Below are 18,133 nucleotides of genomic sequence, written 5' to 3' on the forward strand. Positions count from 1 at the left end.
GCACCAGTACAGTATAGTAGCACCAGTATAGTAGCACCAGTACAGTAGCACCAGTACAGTATAGTAGCACCAGTATAGTAGCACCAGTACAGCAGCACCAGTACAGTACAGTAGCACCAGTACAGTAGCACCAGTACAGTACAGTAGCACCAGTACAGTAGCACCAGTACAGTATAGTAGCACCAGTACAGTAGCACCAGTACAGTAGTACCAGTACAGTACAGTAGCACCAGTACAGTAGCAACAGTACAGTAGCACCAATACAGTATAGTAGCACCAGTATAGTAGCACCAGTACAGCAGCACCAGTACAGTACAGTAGCACCAGTACAGTAGCACCAGTACAGTACAGTAGCACCAGTACAGTATAGTAGCACCAGTACAGTAGCACCAGTACAGTAGAACCAGTACAGTAGACCCAGTACAGTACAGTAGCACCAGTACAGTAGCACCAGTACAGTAGCACCAATACAGTATAGTAGCACCAGTACAGTAGCACCAGCACAGTACAGTAAGTAGCACCAGTACAGTACATCAGCACCAGTACAGTATAGTAGCACCAGTACAGTAGCACCAGTACAGTAGCACCAGTACAGTATAGTAGCACCAGTATAGTAGCACCAGTACAGCAGCACCAGTACAGTACAGTAGCACCAGTACAGTAGCACCAGTACAGTACAGTAAGTAGCACCAGTACAGTACATCAGCACCAGTACAGTATAGTAGCACCAGTACAGTAGCACCAGTACAGTAGCACCAGCACAGTAAGTAGCCCCAGTACAGTACAGTAGCCCCAGTACAGTAGCACCAGTACAGTATAGTTGCACCAGTACAGTAGCACCAGTACAGTATAGTAGCACCAGTACAGTAGAACCAGTACAGTATAGTAGCACCAGTACAGTAGCACCAGTACAGTATAGTAGCACCAGTACAGTAGCCCCAGTACAGTAGCACCAGTACAGTAGCACCAGTACAGTATAGTAGCACCAGTACAGTAGCCCCAGTACAGTAGCACCAGTACAGTAGCACCAGTACAGTATAGTAGCACCAGTACAGTAGCACCAGTACAGTAGCACCAGTACAGTATAGTAGCACCAGTATAGTAGCACCAGTACAGTAGCACCAGTACAGTATAGTAGCACCAGTATAGTAGCACCAGTACAGTAGCACCAGTACAGCAGCACCAGTACAGTACAGTAGCACCAGTACAGTAGCACCAGTACAGTACAGTAGCACCAGTACAGTAGCACCAGTACAGTATAGTAGCACCAGTACAGTAGCACCAGTACAGTAGTACCAGTACAGTAGAACCAGTACAGTACAGTAGCACCAGTACAGTAGCAACAGTACAGTAGCACCAATACAGTATAGTAGCACCAGTATAGTAGCACCAGTACAGCAGCACCAGTACAGTACAGTAGCACCAGTACAGTACAGTAGCACCAGTACAGTATAGTACAGTAGCACCAGTACAGTATAGTAGCATCAGTACAGTAGCACCAGTACAGTAGCACCAGTACAGTATAGTAGCACCAGTATAGTAGCACCAGTACAGTATAGTAGCACCAGTATAGTAGCACCAGTACAGTAGCACCAGTACAGCAGCACCAGTACAGTACAGTAGCACCAGTACAGTACAGTAGCACCAGTAAAGTATAGTAGCAACAGTACAGTACAGTAGCACCAGTACAGTATAGTAGCACCAGTACAGTACAGTAGCACCAGTACAGTAGCACCAGATGTCACTCAACATATTCCTTCTGTCCATCGCTCAGTTGATTTCCTATAGCTAACTGATAATGATGTTGTATCGATAATGACATTGTAACGATAATGATAATGACACTGTAATGATAGTGACGCTGAAATGATAATGATAATCGGCTGCAGAGGTGCAGAGCCAGAGATCTACCTCTACAGATCTGGTGCGTAGGTGATTACAGTAGGTGACACTGAGGATGTTAGCAATGATAATGACGGTGTAATGATAATGAGGCTGTAATGATACAGAAATGATAATGATGTTGTATTGTCTCATACACCAGATAGGTCCAGTGTCTTCTTTTACAAGGTCAGCCATAGTAGTACGGCGCCCCTGGAGCCAATTAGGAGCTTGGGTGTTCGAACCAGACAACTTTCTGTTACTGGCGCAATGCTCTAAACACCAGGCTACCTGCCACCCTTTATACCTCTATTTCCCCTCCTTGCTTGTGATGCTTTACTCACAGCCCCCTCTCTCCTGTACTGTAGCTCTCTCCTGTACTGTAGCTCTCTCCTGTACTGTAGCTCTCTCTCCTGTACTGTAGCTCTCTCTCTCCTGTACTGTAGCTCTCTCTCCTGTACTGTAGCTCTCTCTCCTGTACTGTAGCCCTCTTTCTCTCCTGTACTGTAGCTCTCTCTCTCCTGTACTGTAGCTCTCTCTCTCCTGTACTGTAGCTCTCTCTCCTGTACTGTTGCTCTCTCTCCTGTACTGTAGCTCTCTCTCTCCTGTACTGTAGCTCTCTCTCATGTACTGTAGCTCTCTCTCCTGTATTGTAGCTCTCTCTCCTGTACTGTAGCTCTCTCCTGTACTGTAGCTCTCTCTCCTGTACTGTAGCCCCCTCTCTCCTGTACTGTAGCTCTCTCTCTCCTGTACTGTAGCTCTCTCTCTCCTGTATTGTAGCTCTCTCTCCTGTACTGTAGCTCTCTGTCTCTCTCCTGTACTGTAGCTCTCTCTCCTGTACTGTAGCTCTCTCTCCTGTATTGTAGTTCTCTCTCTCCTGTACTGTAGCTCTCTCTCTCTCTCCTGTACTGTAGCTCTCTCTCTCTCTCCTGCACTGTAGCTCTCTCTCCTGTATTGTAGCTCTCTCTCCTGTACTGTAGCTCTCTCTCCTGTACTGTAGCCCCCTCTCTCCTGTACTGTAGCTCTCTCTCTCCTGTACTGTAGCTCTCTCTCTCCTGTATTGTAGCTCTCTCTCCTGTACTGTAGCTCTCTCTCTCCTGTACTGTAGCTCTCTCTCCTGTACTGTAGCTCTCTCTCTCTTCTGTACTGTAGCTCTCTCTCTCTCCTGTACTGTAGCTCTCTCTCCTGTATTGTAGCTCTCTCTCTCCTGTACTGTAGCTCTCTCTCTCTCTCCTCTGTACTGTAGCTCTCTCTCCTGTACTGTAGCCCCCTCTCTTTTGATGTACTTCGATCTACATTAAGAGAAACAGAGTAAGCAGAGTCAGTTGAATATTGAATTATTACTGTGCATGCTAACATCCTCAGTGTCACCTACTGTAATCACCTACGCACCAGATCTGTAGAGGTAGATCTCTGGCTCTGCACCCGATTCCCTGTATACAACTGGCACCCTATTCCCTGTATACAACTGGCACTCTATTCCCTGTATACAACTGGCACCCTATTCCATGTATACAACTGGCACCCTATTCCATCTGGCACCCTATTCCATGTATACAACTGGCACCCTATTCCATCTGGCACTCTATTCCCTGTATACAACTGGCACCCTATTCCATGTATACAACTGGCACCCTATTCCATCTGGCACCCTATTCCATGTATACAACTGGCACCCTATTCCATGTATACAACTGGCACCCTATTCCCTTTATTCAACTGGCACCCCATTCCATGTATTTATATGGCACCCTATTCCCGCTATTCAACTGGCACCCCATTCCTTGTATACAACTGGCACCCTATTCCATCTGGCACCCTATTCCATCTGGCACCCTATTCCATGTATACAACTGGCACCCTATTCCATCTGGCACTCTATTCCCTGTATACAACTGGCACCCTATTCCATGTATACAACTGGCACCCTATTCCATCTGGCACCCTATTCCATGTATACAACTGGCACCCTATTCCCTTTATTCAACTGGCACCCCATTCCTTGTATACAACTGGCACCCTATTCCCTGTATACAACTGGCACCCTATTCCCTTTATTCAACTGGCACCCTATTACCTGTATACAACTGGCACCCTATTCCCTTTATACAACTGGCACCCTATTCCCTTTATACAACTGGCACCCTATTCCCTTTATTCAACTGGCACCCTATTCCCTGTATACAACTGGCACTCTATTCCCTGTATACAACTGGCACCCTATTCCATGTATACAACTGGCACCCTATTCCATCTGGCACTCTATTCCCTGTATACAACTGGCACCCTATTCCATGTATACAACTGGCACCCTATTCCATCTGGCACCCTATTCCATGTATACAACTGGCACCCTATTCCCTTTATTCAACTGGCACCCCATTCCTTGTATACAACTGGCACCCTATTCCCTGTATACAACTGGCACCCTATTCCCTTTATTCAACTGGCACCCTATTACCTGTATACAACTGGCACCCTATTCCCTTTATACAACTGGCACCCTATTCCCTTTATACAACTGGCACCCTATTCCCTTTATTCAACTGGCACCCTATTCCCTGTATACAACTGGCACTCTATTCCCTGTATACAACTGGCACCCTATTCCATGTATACAACTGGCACCCTATTCCATCTGGCACCCTATTCCATGTATACAACTGGCACCCTATTCCATCTGGCACTCTATTCCCTGTATACAACTGGCACCCTATTCCATGTATACAACTGGCACCCTATTCCATCTGGCACCCTATTCCATGTATACAACTGGCACCCTATTCCATGTATACAACTGGCACCCTATTCCCTTTATTCAACTGGCACCCTATTCCATGTATTTATCTGGCACCCTATTCCATCTGGCACCCTATTCCATGTATACAACTGGCACCCTATTCCGTGTATACAGTTCCTTCATTCAGACTTTCTCCACATTTTGTTGTGTTACAGTCTGAATTTAAAATGGTTTCAATTGAGATGTTTAGGCACTGGCTTACACACAATACCCCATAATGTCAAGTGGAATTATGATTAAAAAGAAATGTACAATTTAGTGAAAAGCTGAAATGTCTTGAGTCAATACATATTCAACCCCTTTGTTATGGCAAGCCTCAATAATTTCAGGAGTAAAAATGTAATTAACAAGCCACACAATAAGTTTCATGGACACACTCTGTGTGCAATAATAGTGCTGAACATCATTTTTTATGACTACCTCATCTCTCTCCCCCAAACATACAATTATCTGTAAGGTCGAGCAGTGAATTTCAAACAGATTCAACCACAAAGACCAGGGAGGTTTTCCAATGACTCACAATGAAGGGCATCTATTGGTAGAAGTGGAGGGAAAAAGCAGCAGACATTGAAATCTCATTGAACATGGTGAAGTTATTCATTACGCTTTGGATGGTGTATCAATACACCCAGTCAATATAAAGATACAGGCCTCCTTCCTAACTCAGTCACCAGAAAGAAAGGAAACCGCTCAGAGATTTCACCATGAGGTCAATGGTGACTTTAAAACTGTTACAGAGTTTCATGGCTGTGGTAGGAGAAAACTGAGGATGGGATCAACAACATTGTTACTCCACAATACTAACCTAATTGACAGAGTGAAAAGAAGGCAGCTTGTGCAGAATAAAAATATTTCAAAACCTGCATCTTGTTTGCAACAAAAACACTCAAGTAATACTGCAACACATGTGGCAAAGCAATTCACTATTCACACAAAGGGTTGTGTTTGGGGCAAATCGAATACAACACATTACTGAGTACCACTCTCCATATTTTCAAGCATAAGGGTGGCTACATCATGTTATGGGTATGCTTGTAGACGTTAAGGACTGGGTGGTTTTTCAGGATAAAAAAATAAACAGAATGGAGCTAAGCACTGACAAAATCCTAGAGGAAAACCTGGTTCAGTCTGCTTTCCACCAGACACTGGGAGATTAAGTTACCTTTCAGCAGGACAATAACCTAAAACACAAAGCCAAATCTACTAACCAAGGAGACTAACCAATGTTCCTGAGTGGCCGAGTTACAGTTTTTACTTAAATCTGCTTGAAAATATTTGGCAAGACCTAAAAATGGTTGTCGAGCAATGATAAACAACCAATTTGACAGAGATTGAATAATTGCTTAAAGAATAATGGGCAAATGTTGTACAATCCAGGTGTGGAAAGCTCTTAGAGACTCACCCAGAAAGACTCACAGCTGTAATCACTGACAAAGGTGATTCTAACATGTAGTGACTCAGGGAGTTGAATACTTATCTAATCAAGATATATTAGTGTTTTATTTTTCATTTTCTTCCACTTTGACATTACAGAATATTTTGTGTAAATTGTTGATTTAAAAAAATATAATAATAATAATCTCACTTTGTAACATAACAAAATGTGGAAAAGGTCAAGGGGTGTGAAATCTTTTTGAAGGTACTGTAGTGCACTACTGTTGACCAGGGCCCAGTTCTGTTGACTGTGTTGCCTGTTGACTACAAAGCAGCTGCTAGAAGCTGACTCAGGATTTGACAGCTTCAATTTGCCTCAACGAGCCTCCTAAACACCTTTCTGCCAACGTATTGAGGGAATCGATAAGACAGCCTGGCATGACATCCCCTCTCTTACTGATACTGGCAGGTGACCATCGACTCTAGAGTTGCATCCCAAATGGCACCCTACACCTTTTACAGTGCACTACTTTTAACCAGACAGAGCTCTGTGCTCTCTCTGGTTAAAAGTAATGCACTATAATGGTAATTTGGTCCCTTAGTGCAAGTGAGGTTGGCAATGAACCATTCAACCTGCTGTGGAGGGAGGGAGGGAGTAGACAGAAAGAGAGAGGAACAGAAAGAGGGAACGATAATGAGAGAGAAGGTGTTGTGTCTTTTGCATCATTAAAGTGAAAACTGTTATTTTATCAAATCAATTCTCTGTAATTATTACTATGTGATTAAACTAATCATGTAAATGTAATTAACTAGGGAGTCGGGGCACCAAGGAAAAACTTCAGATTTACGGGAGTTGTAGCGATGAGACAAGACAGTAACTACTAACAATTGGATACCATGAAATTGGGGAGGAAAAGGGGGTAAAATAAAAAAAATAATAAAAAAAACAGTTTAGAATCACATTACATAATTTCAAAAATAGTTTCATCTTTACTCATTCATTTTATACAATAATTAGATTCAAATATCATAACGGAGACTCTTGTATAAACAGAGTTATGGTAATGTGGCTGTATTGTCTCTCAGGAGGTCACAAACATTAGACAAAATGGACCGGTCGTAGCTGGATTCTCCACCGACTGTTTACACATTCTCCAAAACATGGATATTGTTCAGTTCTCAAGTTCTGTGAGGTAGAAGAAGTTCCTTTGTTCTACTGTGAAACCCTCTCTCTATACTGCATGGCCGGGGTGGGAAGAGAGTCTCCTCCAGGAATTTATGACCTGAGATAACAGAACCTGGGTGTAGGGGGAAGAGAGAGGTGGTGAGAGAGAGAGAGTTGGTGCTTGCTATATCCAAAGAGGGCCACGTCATGACAATAGGAATGGAGAGAGAGTGAGAAGAACAGAGAGATGTAACGATTGTGAGAGATAGAGAGGAACAGTGAGAGAGAAAGAGAACGATAATGAGATAGGTAAAGAGAGAAAGAGGAACAGAGAGAGAGGAAATGATAATGAGAGAGATAGGAATAGAGAGAGAGAGAAAGCAGACGTGTCAAATTCTTAACAAAATACCATATGACAGACCAAGTACACATCCTAATTGATAAACAAACCGAAGCAAAGGCAAAGTCTTCTCATGCTTTGTTGATTTTCAAAAAAGCTTTTAACTTAATTTGGCATGAAGGTCTGCTATACAAATCGATGGGAAGTGGAGTTGGGGGGAAAACATACAATATTTAAAATCAATGTACACAAGCAACATGCAACAGTTAAAATTGGCAATAAACACACAGATGTCTTTCCTCATAGCCATGGGGTGAGACAGGGATGCAGTTTGAGCCCCACCCTCTTCAACATATATATCAATAAATTGGCGAGGGCACTAGAACAGTCTGCAGCACCCGGCCTCACCCTACTGGACTCTAAAGTCAAATGGCTACAGTTTGCTGATGATCTGGTGCTTCTGTCCCCAACCAAGGAGGGCCTACAGCAGCATCTAGATATTCTGCAACGATTCTGTCAGACTTGGGCCCTGACAGTAAATCTCAGTAAGACAAAAATCAATCTGGTCAGAGATACTCTAATCAGAGAGATACCCAATCAATCCTGTTAGAGATCCTGGTAATCAGAGATACCCAATCAATCCTGTCAGATATACTGGTAACCAGAGAGATACCCAATCAATCCTGTCAGAGATACTGGTAATCAGAGAAATACCCAATCAATCCTGTCAGAGATACTGGTAATCAGAGAAATACCCAATCAATCCTGTCAGATATACTGCTAATCAGAGAGATACCCAATCAATCCTGTCAGATATACTGGTAATCAGAGAAATACCCAATCAATCCTGTCAGAGATACTGGTAATCAGAGAAATACCCAATCAATCCTGTCAGAGATACTGGTAATCAGAGAAATACCCAATCAATCCTGTCAGAGATACTGCTAATCAGAGAGATACCCAATCAATCCTGTCAGATATACTGCTAATCAGAGAGATACCCAATCAATCCTGTCAGAGATACTGCTAATCAGAGAGATACCCAATCAATCCTGTCAGATATACTGCTAATCAGAGAGATACCCAATCAATCCTGTCAGAGATACTGGTAATCAGAGAGATACCCAATCAATCCTCTCAGATATACTGGTATTCAGAGAAATACCCAATTGCTTTGGATAATAGCGTCTGGAAAGTGGCAGGTATTGTTATATTATTTAGGTGAAATGTATTTGCTTGGTTGTTGTTGTTTACTTACTGTTATATCAGACAGTCTGTAAAACAGAAGCCCTGTCTGTCTAGAGACACTAGAACAGCTGGTATATCAGACAGTCTGTAAAACAGAAGCCCTGTCTGTCTAGAGACACTAGAAAACAGCTGTTATATCAGACAGTCTGTAAAATATAAGCCCTGTCTGTCTAGAGACACCAGAACAGCTGGTATATCAGACAGTCTGTAAAATATAAGCCCTGTCTGTCTAGAGACACCAGAACAGCTGGTATATCAGACAGTCTGTAAAATATAAGCCCTGTCTGTCTAGAGACACCAGAACAGCTGGTATATCAGACAGTCTGTAAAATATAAGCCCTGTCTGTCTAGAGACACCAGAACAGCTGGTATATCAGACAGTCTGTAAAATATAAGCCCTGTCTGTCTAGAGACACCAGAACAGCTGTTAAATTAGACAGTCTGTAAAACAGTCCCTCTGTCTATCTAGAGCCACCAGAGAACAGCTGTGTTTTCTCTTGTAGAGCTGACAATAATATTCAGTTTTTACTCACTGCAGTAAGTCAAAATACACAACATGATCAGAAGTATGTGGACACCTGCTCGTCAAACATCTCATTCCAAAATCATAGGCCTTAATATGGAGTTGGTCCCCCCTTTGCTGCTAAAACAGCCTCCACTCTTCTGGGAAGGCTTTCCACTAGATGTTGAAACATTGTTGCTCAAGAGCATTAGTGTGGTCGGGGGCACTGATGTTGGGTGATGAGGTCTGGCTCACAGTCGGCGTTCCAATTCACCCCAAAGGTGTTGAATGGGGTTGTGATCAGGGCTCTGTGCAGGTCAGTCAAGTTCTCCCACACCGATCTCGACAATCAATTTCTGTATGGACCTCTCTTTGTGCACGGGGGCATTGTCATCATGCTGAAACAGGAAAAGGCCTTCCCCAAACTGTTCACTGGAACTAAGGGTCCCGAACCCTGAAAAACAGCCCCAGACCATTATTCCTCCTCCACCACACTTTACAGTTGGCACTATGCATTGGGGCAGATAGCGTTCTCCTGGCATTCGCCAAATCCAGATTTGTCCGTCGGTCTGCCAGATGGTGAAGCGTGATTCATCACTCCAGAGAACGTGTTTCCACTGCTATAGAGTCCAATGGCGGCGAGCTTTACACCCCTCCAGCTGACGCATGGCAATGCGCAAGGTGATCTTAGGCTTGTGTGCGGCTGCTCGGCCATGAAATCATGTATCATACCTGCTATGTGTCATACCTGCTATGTATCATACCTGCTGTGTATCATACCTGCTATGTGTCATACCTGCTGTGTATCATACCTGCTGTTTATCATACATGCTGTGTATCATACCAGCTGTGTATCATACCTGCTATGTGTCATACCTGCTATGTGTCATACTTGCTATTGTCTCTCCAGCCATTGTGCCCTTGAACAAGGCCCTTAACTCCTAAAACTGGAGATCTGCAGCATCTGTGTTTCTCAGGGGTTAAAAATCTACAAAATAATTTATATGATCAGAATATGAACTTTGATTTCCTTCTTCTTCTTCTTCTTCTTCTTTATTTTTCTCTCCTCCTCCTCCCCCTCCTCCTCCACCTCCACCTCCTCCACCTCCCCCTCCTCCTCCACCTCCACCTCCTCCACCTCCCCCTCCTCCTCTTCTTCCTCCTCCTCCACCTCCTCCACCTCCCCCTCCTCCTCTTCTTCCTCCTCCTCCACCTCCCCCTCATCCTCCTCCACCTCCACCTCCTCCACCTCCCCCTCCTCCTCTTCTTCCTCCTCCTCCACCTCCTCCACCACCTCCTCCTCCCCCTCCTCCTCTTCTTCCACCTCCTCCACCTCCCCCTCCTCCTCTTCTTCCTCCTCCTCCACCTCCACCTCCTCCACCTCCCCCTCCTCCTCTTCTTCCACCTCCTCCACCTCCTCCTCCTCCCCCTCATCCTCCTCCACCTCCTCCACCTCCCCCCCTCCTCCTCCTCTTCTTCCTCCTCCTCCACCTCCTCCACCTCCTCCTCCACCTCCCCCTCCTCCACCTCCACCTCCTCCTCCTCCTCCTCCTCCTCCTCTTCTTCCTCCTCCTCCACCTCCCCCCCCCTCCTCCACCTCCTCCTCCCCCTCCTCCTCCACCACCTCCTCCCCTCCTCCTCCTCCTCCTCCTCCACCTCCTCCTCCTCCTCTTCTTCCAGCTGTGGACACCACCAAGGATCCGTGCCAGAAGGTGAAGTGTAGCCGCCACAAGATCTGTGTTACCCAGGGTTACCAGAGAGCAACGTGTGTCAATGTCAACCGGAAGAAGCTGGAGCACAGGTGGGTGTTCAACCAATCTATGAATCAATCACTCAGAGATTCACAGGCAGAGTCATCTGGTGGTGGGGGGGGGGGGGGGGGGGGGGGGGGGGGGGGGTCTGCATGTCATTGGTCCTGGAGGGAAAACTGTGCTCACCAGGGGAGCTTATTCCGCGGTGTTATCGTTGACAGCAGGCGTCTGTCAGCATGTCTTCTGAACAGCAGCGCTATTGATTACATCGCTGTCGTCGTGCCAACGTCTGTAAGCCCAGAATGATGTCATTTCAACTAGAACATTCCTGCTGTGCCATGATTAATTAAAAAGGTATAGGCTTGCATCCCAAACAGCATCCTATATTTCCTTTATAGTGAACTACTATTGACCATAGGGTTCTCCTCAAAAGTAGTGCACTTTGTAGGGAGTAGGTTTTCCATTTGGGATGCAGTCTTAAAAATGTAGTCAAACTAAACGTGACACTTCCCTCGTATTGTTTTGTTGTGCATCAGACACACACACACACACACACACACACACACACACACACACACACACACACACACACACACACACACACACACACACATAATAAGCAGGTAGAGTATCTCTCTTGGGTGTTATTCTACATAATTAATCATATTCTCCCTTTACCCAGTAGACTAGAGACACCATGATGTTTATAGATGAACCTTTACCGCAGTAGACTAGAGACACCATGATGTTTATAGATGATCCTTTACCCCAGTAGACTAGAGACACCATGATGTTTATAGATAAACTATTTACCCCAGTAGACTAGAGACACCATGATGTTTATAGATGATCCTTTACCCCAGTAGACTAGAGACACCATGATGTTTATAGATAAACTATTTACCCCAGTAGACTAGAGACACCATGATGTTTATAGATGAACCTTTACCCCAGTAGACTAGAGACACCATGATGTTTATAGATGAACCTTTACCCCAGTAGACTAGAGACACCATGATGTTTATAGATGAACCTTTACCCCAGTAGACTAGAGACACCATGATGTTTATAGATTAACCTTTACCCAGTAGACTAGAGACACCATGATGTTTATAGATGATCCTTTACCCCAGTAGACTAGAGACAACATGATGTTTATAGATGAACCTTTACCCCAGTAGACTAGAGACACCATGATGTTTATAGATGATCCTTTACCCAGTAGACTAGAGACACCATGATGTTTATAGATAAACTATTTACCCCAGTAGACTAGAGACACCATGATGTTTATAGATGAACCTTTACCCCAGTAGACTAGAGACACCATGATGTTTATAGATGATCCTTTACCCAGTAGACTAGAGACACCATGATGTTTATAGATGATCCTTTACCCAGTAGACTAGAGACACCATGATGTTTATAGATGATCCTTTACCCAGTAGACTAGAGACACCATGATGTTTATAGATAAACTATTTACCCCAGTAGACTAGAGACACCATGATGTTTATAGATGAACCTTTACCCCAGTAGACTAGAGACACCATGATGTTTATAGATGATCCTTTACCCAGTAGACTAGAGACACCATGATGTTTATAGATGATCCTTTACCCAGTAGACTAGAGACACCATGATGTTTATAGATGATCCTTTACCCAGTAGACTAGAGACACCATGATGTTTATAGATGATCCTTTACCCCAGTAGACTAGAGACACCATGATGTTTATAGATAAACTATTTACCCCAGTAGACTAGAGACACCATGATGTTTATAGATGAACCTTTACCCCAGTAGACTAGAGACACCATGATGTTTATAGATGAACCTTTACCCCAGTAGACTAGAGACACCATGATGTTTATAGATAAACCTATACCCCAGTAGACTAGAGACACCATGATGTTTATAGATGATCCTTTACCCAGTAGACTAGAGACACCATGATGTTTATAGATGATCCTTTACCCAGTAGACTAGAGACACCATGATGTTTATAGATGATCCTTTACCCAGTAGACTAGAGACACCATGATGTTTATAGATGATCCTTTACCCAGTAGACTAGAGACACCATGATGTTTATAGATGAACCTTTACCCAAGTAGACTAGAGACACCATGGTGTTTATAGATGAACCTTTACCCCAGTAGACTAGAGACACCATGATGTTTATAGATGAACCTTTACCCCAGTAGACTAGAGACACCATGATGTTTATAGATAAACCTTTACCCAGTAGACTAGAGACACCATGATGTTTATAGATGATCCTTTACCCAGTAGACTAGAGACACCATGATGTTTATAGATGATCCTTTACCCAGTAGACTAGAGACACCATGATGTTTATAGATGATCCTTTACCCAGTAGACTAGAGACACCATGATGTTTAAAGATGATCCTTTACCCAGTAGACTAGAGACACCATGATGTTTATAGATGATCCTTTACCCCAGTAGACTAGAGACACCATGATGTTTATAGATAAACTATTTACCCCAGTAGACTAGAGACACCATGATGTTTATAGAATGAACCTTTACCCCAGTAGACTTGAGACACCATGATGTTTATAGATGATCCTTTACCCAGTAGACTAGAGACACCATGATGTTTATAGATGATCCTTTACCCAGTAGACTAGAGACACCATGATGTTTATAGATGATCCTTTACCCCAGTAGACTAGAGACACCATGATGTTATAGATGATCCTTTACCCCAGTAGACTAGAGACACCATGATGTTTATAGATCAACTTTACCCCAGTAGACTAGAGACACCATGATGTTTATAGATGAACCTTTACCCCAGTAGACTAGAGACACCATGATGTTTATAGATGAACCTTTACCCCAGTAGACTAGAGACACCATGATGTTTATAGATGAACCTTTACCCCAGTAGACTAGAGACACCATGATGTTTATAGATGATCCTTTACCCAGTAGACTAGAGACACCATGATGTTTATAGATGATCCTTTACCCAGTAGACTAGAGACACCATGATGTTTATAGATGATCCTTTACCCATAGACTAAGAGACACATGATGTTTATAGATGATCCTTTACCCCAGTAGACTAGAGACACCATGATGTTTATAGATGATCCTTTACCCCAGTAGACTAGAGACACCATGATGTTTATAGATGATCCTTTACCCCAGTAGACTAGAGACACCATGATGTTTATAGATGATCCCTTTACCCAGTAGACTAGAGACACCATGATGTTTATAGATGATCCTTTACCCAGTAGACTAGAGACACCATGATGTTTATAGATGATCCTTTACCCAGTAGACTAGAGACACCATGATGTTTATAGATGATCCTTTACCCAGTAGACTAGAGACACCATGATGTTTATAGATGATCCTTTACCCAGTAGACTAGAGACACCATGATGTTTATAGATGATCCTTTACCCAGTAGACTAGAGACACCATGATGTTTATAGATGATACCTTTACCCAGTAGACTAGAGACACCATGATGTTTATAGATGAACCTTTACCCCAGTAGACTAGAGACACCATGATGTTTATAGATGAACCTTTACCCCAGTAGACTAGAGACACCATGATGTTTATAGATGAACCTTTACCCAGTAGACTAGAGACACCATGATGTTTATAGATAAACTTTACCCAGTAGACTAGAGACACCATGATGTTTATAGATGATCCTTTACCCAGTAGACTAGAGACACCATGATGTTTATAGATGAACCTTTACCCAGTAGACTAGAGACACCATGATGTTTATAGATGATCCTTTACCCAGTAGACTAGAGACACCATGATGTTTATAGATGATCCTTTACCCAGTAGACTAGAGACACCATGATGTTTATAGATGATCCTTTACCCCAGTAGACTAGAGACACCATGATGTTTATAGATAAACTCTTTACCCAGTAGACTAGAGACACCATGATGTTTATAGATGAACCTTTACCCCAGTAGACTAGAGACACCATGATGTTTATAGATGATCCTTTATCCCAGTAGACTAGAGACACCATGATGTTTTATAAGAATGATCCTTAACCCCAGTGACTATAGACACCATGATGTTTTATAGATTGATCCTTTACCCCAGTAGACAGAGTACACCATGATGTTTATAGATGAACCTTGTACCCCAGTAGACTAGAAGCACACCATGCATGGTTTATAGATGATCCTTTACCCCAGTAGACTAGATACACCATGATGTTTATAGATTGATCCTTTAACCCCAGTAGACTAGAGACACCATGATGTTTATAGATGATCCTTTACCGCAGTAGAGTAGAGGACACCATGATGTTTATAGATGATCCCTTTGACCCCCCAGTAGACCTAGAGACACCATGAATGTTTATAGATGACCTTACGCCAGTAGAACTAGAGACACCATGATGTTTATAGATGAATCCTTTAACCCAGTAGACTAGAGACCCCTGATGTTTAATAGATGAATCCTCTTTACCCCAGTAGCCTAGAGACACCATGATGTTTATAGATGATCCTTTACCCAGTAGATAGAGACACCCAACCATGATGTTTATCGATGTCCTTTACCCCAGTAGCTAGAGACACCCATGATGTTTATAGATGATCCTTTACCCAGTAGACTAGAGACACCATGATGTTTATAGATGATCCTTTACCCAGTACACTAGAGACACCATGATGTTTATAGATGATCCTTTACCCCAGTAGACTAGAGACACCATGATGTTTATAGATGATCCTTTACCCCAGTAGACTAGAGACACCATGATGTTTATAGATGATCCTTTACCCCAGTAGACTAGAGACACCATGATGTTTATAGATGATCCTTTACCCAGTGGACTAGAGACACCATGATGTTTATAGATGATCCTTTACCCAGTAGACTAGAGACACCATGATGTTTATAGATGATCCTTTACCCAGTAGACTAGAGACACCATGATGTTTATAGATTATCCTTTACCCAGTAGACTAGAGACACCATGATGTTTATAGATGATCCTTTACCCAGTAGACTAGAGACACCATGATGTTTATAGATGATCCTTTACCCAGTAGACTAGAGACACCATGATGTTTATAGATGAACCTTTACCCCAGTAGACTAGAGACACCATGATGTTTATAGATGAACCTTTACCCCAGTAGACTAGAGACACCATGATGTTATAGATAAACCTTTACCCAGTAGACTAGAGACACCATGATGTTTATAGTTGAACCTTTACCCCAGTAGACTAGAGACACCATGATGTTTATAGATGATCCTTTACCCAGTAGATTAGAGACACCATGATGTTTATAGATAAACCTTTACCCAGTAGACTAGAGACACCATGATGTTTATAGATAAACCTTTACCCAGTAGACTAGAGACACCATGATGTTTATAGATGAACCTTTACCCAGTAGACTAGAGACACCATGCCGTTTATAGATGAACCTTTACCCAGTAGACTAGAGACACCATGATGTTTATAGATGATCCTTTACCCAGTAGACTAGAGACACCATGATGTTTATAGATGATCCTTTGCCCAGTAGACTAGAGACACCATGATGTTTATAGATGATCCTTTACCCAGTAGACTAGAGACACCATGATGTTTATAGATGAACCTTTACCCCAGTAGACTAGAGACACCATGATGTTTATAGATGATCCTTTACCCAGTAGACTAGAGACACCATGATGTTTATAGATGATCCTTTACCCCAGTAGACTAGAGACACCATGATGTTTATAGATGATCCTTTACCCAGTAGACTAGAGACACCATGATGTTTATAGATGAACCTTTACCCCAGTAGACTAGAGACACCATGATGTTTATAGATGATCCTTTACCCCAGTAGACTAGAGACACCATGATGTTTATAGATGATCCTTTACCCAGTAGACTAGAGACACCATGATGTTTATAGATGATCCTTTACCCAGTAGATTAGAGACACCATGATGTTTATAGATGATCCTTTACCCCAGTAGACTATAGACACCATGATGTTTATAGATGAACCTTTACCCCAGTAGACTAGAGACACCATGATGTTTATAGATGAACCTTTACCCCAGTAGACTAGAGACACCATGATGTTTATAGATGATCCTTTACCCAGTAGACTAGAGACACCATGATGTTTATAGATGATCCTTTACCCCAGTAGACTAGAGACACCATGATGTTTATAGATGATCCTTTACCCAGTAGACTAGAGACACCATGATGTTTATAGATGAACCTTTACCCCAGTAGACTCGAGACACCATGATGTTTATAGATGATCCTTTACCCAGTAGACTAGAGACACCATGATGTTTATAGATGATCCTTTACCCAGTAGACTAGAGACACCATGATGTTTATAGATGATCCTTTACCCCAGTAGACTAGAGACACCATGATGTTTATAGATGATCCTTTTACCCCAGTAGACTAGAGACACCATGATGTTTATAGATGATCCTTTACCCCAGTAGACTAGAGACACCATGATGTTTATAGATGATCCTTTACCCAGTAGACTAGAGACACCATGATGTTTATAGATGATCCTTTACCCCAGTAGACTAGAGACACCATGATGTTTATAGATGATCCTTTACCCAGTAGACTAGAGACACCATGATGTTTATAGATGAACCTTTACCCAGTAGACTAGAGACACCATGATGTTTATAGATGATCCTTTACCCAGTAGACTTGAGACACCATGATGTTTATAGATGAACCTTTACCCAGTAGACTAGAGACACCATGATGTTTATAGATGAACCTTTACCCAGTAGACTAGAGACACCATGATGTTTATAGATGATCCTTTACCCAGTAGACTAGAGACACCATGATGTTTATAGATGATCCTTTACCCAGTAGACTAGAGACACCATGATGTTTATAGATGATCCTTTACCCCAGTAGACTAGAGACACCATGATGTTTATAGATGAACCTTTACCCCAGTAGACTAGAGACACCATGATGTTTATAGATGATCCTTTACCCAGTAGACTAGAGACACCATGATGTTTATAGATGATCCTTTACC

At 42.8% G+C, this 18,133-nt stretch overlaps 1 protein-coding gene across 1 annotated transcript in view; it reads left to right on the top strand.

Annotated features, from left to right (window-relative positions):
* Positions 1 to 18,133, top strand: part of LOC116359730 (testican-2) — a 126,751-nt gene that overhangs the window by 67,621 nt on the left and 40,997 nt on the right. The window contains exon 4 of the mRNA XM_031813106.1: positions 10,991 to 11,111. Coding sequence (XP_031668966.1) covers positions 10,991 to 11,111 — 121 coding nt within the window. The remainder of the gene's footprint in view (positions 1 to 10,990; positions 11,112 to 18,133) is intronic.

This window comes from Oncorhynchus kisutch, unplaced genomic scaffold (genome assembly GCF_002021735.2).
Source record: "Oncorhynchus kisutch isolate 150728-3 unplaced genomic scaffold, Okis_V2 Okis04b-Okis11a_hom, whole genome shotgun sequence".
NCBI classification, from domain to species: domain Eukaryota; kingdom Metazoa; phylum Chordata; class Actinopteri; order Salmoniformes; family Salmonidae; genus Oncorhynchus; species Oncorhynchus kisutch.